This window comes from Arachis ipaensis, chromosome B04, assembly GCF_000816755.2.
Source record: "Arachis ipaensis cultivar K30076 chromosome B04, Araip1.1, whole genome shotgun sequence".
NCBI lineage: Eukaryota > Viridiplantae > Streptophyta > Magnoliopsida > Fabales > Fabaceae > Arachis > Arachis ipaensis.
The window spans coordinates 74,705,937-74,712,722 of NC_029788.2; the positions used below are offsets into that span (position 1 = coordinate 74,705,937).

At 35.0% G+C, this 6,786-nt stretch overlaps 1 protein-coding gene across 2 annotated transcripts in view; it reads left to right on the forward strand.

Moving 5' to 3' along the window:
- Positions 1 to 1,850, forward strand: part of LOC107639375 (1-aminocyclopropane-1-carboxylate oxidase homolog 12) — a 26,290-nt gene extending 24,440 nt beyond the window's left edge. For both annotated transcript variants that reach the window (XM_016342848.2, XM_021121209.1), the window contains one exon: positions 1,397 to 1,850. In XM_016342848.2, the coding sequence (XP_016198334.1) occupies positions 1,397 to 1,657 (261 nt within the window). In that variant the 3' untranslated portion in view covers positions 1,658 to 1,850. The remainder of the gene's footprint in view (positions 1 to 1,396) is intronic.

Below are 6,786 nucleotides of genomic sequence, written 5' to 3' on the forward strand. Positions count from 1 at the left end.
CATAACGACGTTGTTATAATGTGGAAGAGCAAACCGACTCTTCAAAAATCGGTCCAATTCAGTCGGTTCGATTGGTTTTTATACTAATTTTTTGCAAGTCGATTTTAGATATTAATCGAACTGGTCAGAAGACGGATTTTCAATTTACTTGATCAAACTGGGCAATTTGATCCAATTTTTAGAATATTGGTAGAAGATAAAATTAAAAAATAGAAGATAATAGTAACTAAACTCGCAAATATCATTCTCTCCAATCAATCAAGACAGATAATTACTTGAACAGTGAGGAACAAATTGTCTTTGTGACTAGTTTTACTACAAAGTAGGATGAGATACGGACAAGCACACATGCACATACGTGTGCACACATATATAATTACAATAATTATTATATATTAAAAATATTAAAAAAATAAATATAAAAATATAAAATTATGAATTATGATTTTAATTGAATACATATATATATTTTTATTCAAATACATATATGGATTTACTCAACGGTAAGGTTAGAATACATATTGGGCTGTGATGAGTATTAGAGAAAGTCGTGCACCACTCTGATGATTCAGTGTTGATAAGTTTCTCACATCCAAACAAAAAAATAGCTAACCAATTATATTTCAAATAACATTTTTTTAAATAAAAATTTTAAATTTGAGTCTCATTTTTAACCTAAAAAAAAATTAAAATACATATTTTCAAACCCTACGCGTAAGAGTAGTATGAGTTCTATATAAAATAGAGTAGGGTGAAGTGGATCTCTTTGTCAACCTAGCTTAAATTTGATAATATGTAGATTATAGAAAAGCAAATGTAGCAATTAGAATTGAAATTTATTTCGAACACTAAGTATAAAATTAAATAAAATTAAAAGTTAATTATAATTTTAAAGCTTCTCATCAATGTGAGTGAAAAAAATGCATATTTTTTCCTTTATTTTATAACTAGTGTATGACCAGGCGTTAATCTACTTTTTTATTTATTAAATTAAATGTACGAGAAAATAATAGATATAGCATTGGCCAAAATAATAAGCATCTCATTATACTTAGAAACAACAAAATATAATTTTTATAGATTATATAAAATAAAATATATTTTAGGTAAAAAAAATTGACCTATCTTAGTTCATATCCCGTTATAAATAGTTTTATAGATTATTAATATTTCTAATGCACGTTCAAATACTACACTCTAAAGGGGACAAAATCAACCATTTTCATGGATAAAATAATTAGGGGGAAATAAAGAAAAAACAAAAGCCCTTAAATTTTAATTGGACTGGCGGTAGGTGAAAGAAGAAAGCATAAGAAAAATAGAAATGTGAACTACTTCTGTTGTTTCTTCAATTGTGGATATAATATATTTAACAATTTCCCTTTGAATGTTGCAGCTTATCACAAATGATAAATTCATCAGTATTTATCACCGGGTGTTATCAAAGAAAACAGGACCAAGAATTTCTATAGCAAGCTTCTTTGTGAATGCACAGGATCCCGTTGAAGGTACTCCTAAGGTCTATGGTCCTATCAAGGAACTACTTTCAGAAGAAAATCCTGCAATCTACAGAAAGACCACAATAAAGGAATTTTTAGCAAAATATTTTGCCAAGAGCCTAAATGGGAGCTCTCAATTGGGTTCTTTTAAATTGTGAATTCAACACGTTATTACACTACTTTTTATTACATGGAGTGGCCTAATTCATCGGAATAAATAAGTCATCATTTCCTTTGAGAGTTTGATATATGGCTTGTTTCCCTTCATAAATGACCTTAATGTAAGAAACATCTCAACATCATATTCTCACGTTAGAAAAGAGCATCATATTGAAATGTTAAATATTGTAACTCATGCGATGCATCAGACATTAATTAAGTCATATCTTTTTTTTTTTCTTTTTTTTTTTCCCTCACACTCTCGGTTATTACACTATCACAATAGTGGTGGAATTTTCACTATAGTTAGGATGCAAGCAGAAAAGGATCTACGGGATTGAACGTGTCTGTATCGCCACTACTCCATGTTATTCTGATGCTGAGTCTACTTCTAATAGACCGATCGACATTAGGGAGCAAGAGCATGTTATCTTGCTCAATAGGGATCTCGAGGCACGCTACTAGTATGTGTAGGAGGAGTAGCGGCGTGTTCAATAGAGGTATGAGAAGCAGATACCCGCCTCCAGCTGATTGTCAACACACAGCTATCCAATCTCAATTAGTGGACGAGCATCGTTACCGATGGACTTCTCTATGGGCAAGATGCGAGTGACTAATTACTCATCCTGTGATGCTCCAGTCATAGCTCCTCGACCTCCACTCGGCTAGGGCGTCAGTAAATATACATTTTTATAAAATAAATATTTATTTATTTTTATTGATAATTGAGGTCATTAGCAGTGACAAATCCAAAGAATTTTGATAGTGATAATAAAACATTGATGCATGCATATCTTTAATAGTTTTTAGTTGTTATTTCTTTAAATAATGGTAATGATTTAGAGTTTTTATTAAAAATTTCATATTTTTAATCCATGTTTTTAATATTTCTTTCTTTAAATTTAAGATAGAAATTTTTCTTGCTTTAAATGAGACTTTTGGTGCCTTGATCAATACTCTTTAGAATTGTTTTGTACTTTGATAAGTGTAGGAAATGAAACAAAAATTAAAAGAACAAAAGAGGAAGCAAAGGACATGCTTGGAAGAAAGGGCACGCTTTGAAAGCTAAGGAAACACTTTTTCCAAAGACAAAAACCAACACATCTGGGTCTAGAAAGCTTTGCCATCCTACGTAGAAGTGTTGGCATGCCATGGCAATCGTGCGTATGCATGCATTTATGTGTATGCACAGTTGTCCAAATTAAGTAAAAGTATGTGTACGCATGCACTCATGCGTCGTACAAATAGCGAATTCAGTAAGTCATGTCTACGCATCATTTCATGCGTACGCACAACCGGCGTAATCTTCAAATAAAGCATGTGTACACACAACTGCAAATTAGCGTCCCATGCCAATGCTGACCCATACCACGCCTGTGACTTAAGTTTCACAAATTTGGGCCAAATAGTCATTGAAGTGCCACGCCAAGTCCTCGACGTACCACGCCTCAGCATCGTACTAGGATATTTAGGCTTATTCAAGTGCCATGCCAAGCACATTGTCGTCCCATGCTAGTTGCCTCACTCATCAATTTTTGGAAAAATTTAAGGAAAGAAAGCAATTAGCGTAGCACGACAGAGGCAAGATTTGGGCCATCATCTGATGAAAATGTTTGGCTTTGCATTGTGCTCCACATTCAACCTCCAACTTCCAATGTTCAACTTCATCATTCATTCCTTAATTTTTCAAATTTTCAATTGGATCAAGCCCATGGAATCCGTCTCAATTTAATCTTGAATTTAATGTAATTTGAATTTCATTTGAATTGTAATTTTAGATAGATTATAAATAGAGGATGAAGGAAAACTTTGGGGCATCTAGCTAGCTCTCTGAGCTCTCTTCTTCCACTCTTTTCCTCTTCTTACCTTTCACATTTTGTAAGCCATGAGTGGCTAATTTCCTATTTTATTGGGAAAAAAGATCTATTAAATTTAATGGATCAATTGTGATTTACTCTTCATCTTCAATTCATCTTTCATTTGCTTCTTTAGAAAGAATCTTCATTCTTCATTCCAAGGATTTACAATCTATTGAGAGATGGTTTCAATCTCACTTGAATTCTATGAAAATTTGAGAGAGGAATCATGGAATTGAGCTTGAAGATCTATCTCCCAATTTGGTGAATTTGGGTTTGGGATTGATATGTGACATGTAATCAACCTATAACTTGATTCATGAAATTGTGTGGCTTTAAATCAGAGACCAATCTTCATCTCTTCTCATGAGCAATTAAATCAAGATATTGGCAATTGATCAAGTTAAGAGGGATTGAATTACCAAGACATTGGAACTTAATCACTTATGATTTGCCAAGAAATCAATGAATTGCATGATTGAAGAGGAGATGAAAAGCTATTTGATCCAGAGAATTCAATATTTTAGTACCCCAATGATCTTCCCTTATTCTCTTAGCCCCACTCTTTATTAATTGCTTTTAATTAATGTTTCTTTACGTTGCTTCATTTACTTTCTTGCACTCTACATTCATGCACTATACTTTCTTGAACTTCACTTTCTTGTACTTTAGTCTTCTTGCAATTTACTTTTCCAATAATTACTTTCTTGCAATTTAAATTCCTAGCACTTTACATTTATGTTCTTTACCTTCTAGTCACATTATTGCTTTCTTTGAATTCAAGTCATTTAAGTTCCAGTTTATAATTTTGTTTATCATTTCCATATGAATTGACTGACTAGAATATTCAATCAAAATTATGCTTGCTTAATTCCTTAATCCTCGTGGGATCAACACTCACTCACCATGAGTTTATGCGAGATTGTAAAATTCTGTATCAAATATATATAATATGATAATAATTTTTATTGTTCGATTATTCATCAGACCGGTGGAGTATGGATCGTTGAAGGTGAGGGTCAGAACCTAAGCGCGAGAGTTGAGAAGAGGTGTGAAGCCAGAAGTCGTCGGTGGGTCGGTGGGTGGGGCCATTTGTAAGGACACTTTGATGCCAAAGTAAGTGTCCATACGACGAGGCGGCTAATTAGGCTAAAAGTAATGTATCTGGGGAGAGGGGTAGGTCCCTCTCTATTATCCTCATTTGTCGGGTGAGCCCTTGATAAACCCATATTTTATGATATATTTTGTGCTTAGTTTGAGTGATTTATTCAATCCTTCACCCACTTATTCATATTAATTGCATGGTTTTACTTTCCCTTCCTCATTATGTGATGTATGTGAAAAACATGTTTCCTATGCTTTAAAATTAATTATTTTAATTACCTTTATTTCCATTCGATGCCGTGATTAGTGTGTTGAGTAGTTTCAGATCTTCTAAGGCAGGAATGACTTAAAGGATGGAAAAGAAACATACAAAAATGGAAGGAAAAGCATAAAACAGAATTTTTGGAGAAACTGGCATCCACGCGATCGCATGGGTGACGCAGCCACATGCCAGCGCAAAGAAGCAGTGACGAGGTCGCATGACTGACGCGATCGCACGCCTCGAGCGAAACACATATGACGCGGTCGCATGACTGACGTGACCGCGTGACAAGGAAAACTCCGAATGACGCGACTGCGTGACCCACGCGGACGCGTGACAGAGGCCACGCACCAGAAATTGCAGAAAATGCTCCCAGCAAATTCTGAAGCCCTTTTTGTATCTTTGTTAATTAAATTGAACTTCAATAATCCCAATCTTTTCTTAGGAAATAAATAGGATTCAAAGATCAAACCAATTAATCCCTTGACCTTCCTTTATCTTAGTAAAAGTTAACAAAGTGAAATTAAGATTCAATTCTCATCATCGTTGATAAGGATAACTAGGATAGGACCTCTAATTTCTCATACCTTGCCAAAAGTTTATTTACAGTCATTTATTTATTGTATTTGCCATTTAAATTACTTGTTCTTCATTTACTTTAATTGCTAATTAAACCATTCGCTCCTCATTCTCAAAACCCCAATTTACAATCTCCATAACCAATAATAAGAACATACTTTCCTGCAGTTTCTTGAGAAGACGACCCGAGGTTTGAATACTTCGGTTATCAATTTATTTAGGGGTTTGTTACTTGTGACAACCAAAACGTTTGTACGAAGGGATTTCTGTTGGTTTAGAGACTATATCTACAATGCGACTGTTTTTATAAAATTCTTTACCACCGTAAAAACCCAACGTCAAAATGGCGCCGTTGCCGGGGAACTGCAATCTTGTGCCTTATTATTGGTTATTGTAAATATTTTTCTTTTACTTGTTTATTTGTCTTTATTTTTCCCCTCTTTATTTCTTTTTAGCTACTATGAATTCTTACCCATATCGTTTTGAGTTTGGTTCTAATGTTATTGAAAGGAATGGAAGTTATAACAGGAACATGCATCAAGGTCAGAGCAACCAAAGATGGATGGAGCCAAGAGGATCTGATCAACCTTTTAGGCAACAACACCCTCCAAGATATCATGGACAAAGACCTTTCTACAATGCATACCAAGCAAATAGACATGGTGGACAACCTTATAATCACCAACAAGCCCCACCCTGTGCTTATAGACCATCCTCTCAACACAACTTCGAACCACCACACTCACAAGCTCCTTTTCACCATTCGCCACCACATGATCCGCATTTACCCCGATTCCAATCCAATCACTCCCAAACACCACCACTTCCCCCTGTACCATATTCAAATCTATCACCCCGAGAATCAGAGGTTCGCCTCAAGGAAACAGTAAATCGATTTCAAACAACCCTTCATCAACTGGAGCAAGCAGTAAGTCAATTATCTTCTAGACGTTCGAGCATTCAAGGACCTCCCACAGCCCCATGTGGACAATCTAATAAAGAGCGTAGTATGAAGGAGATACTAGAAACTCCAGTAGACAAGACAGAGCATGGCTTCGTACTGGAACAAGTAGAGGAAGCTGTTATTATTGAAGAAGAAGAGTTGGTTGAAGACTTAGGAGACGCTGAACCTACATGGGAATCCAAGTTGTGAAGCATTCTGTCAAGGATGTTACAATTGATGCTAAGGAGGATTGTGCGCAATCCCCAGAGCAAGTCTTTCATGAAAAACTAGACAGAATAACCCAAGAAGCAAATTTCCTTGATGATGATAGTCACAAGTCGAGTTCTCCTAGTAATGAACCTGCATCCGCAAGTGAATTCTCTG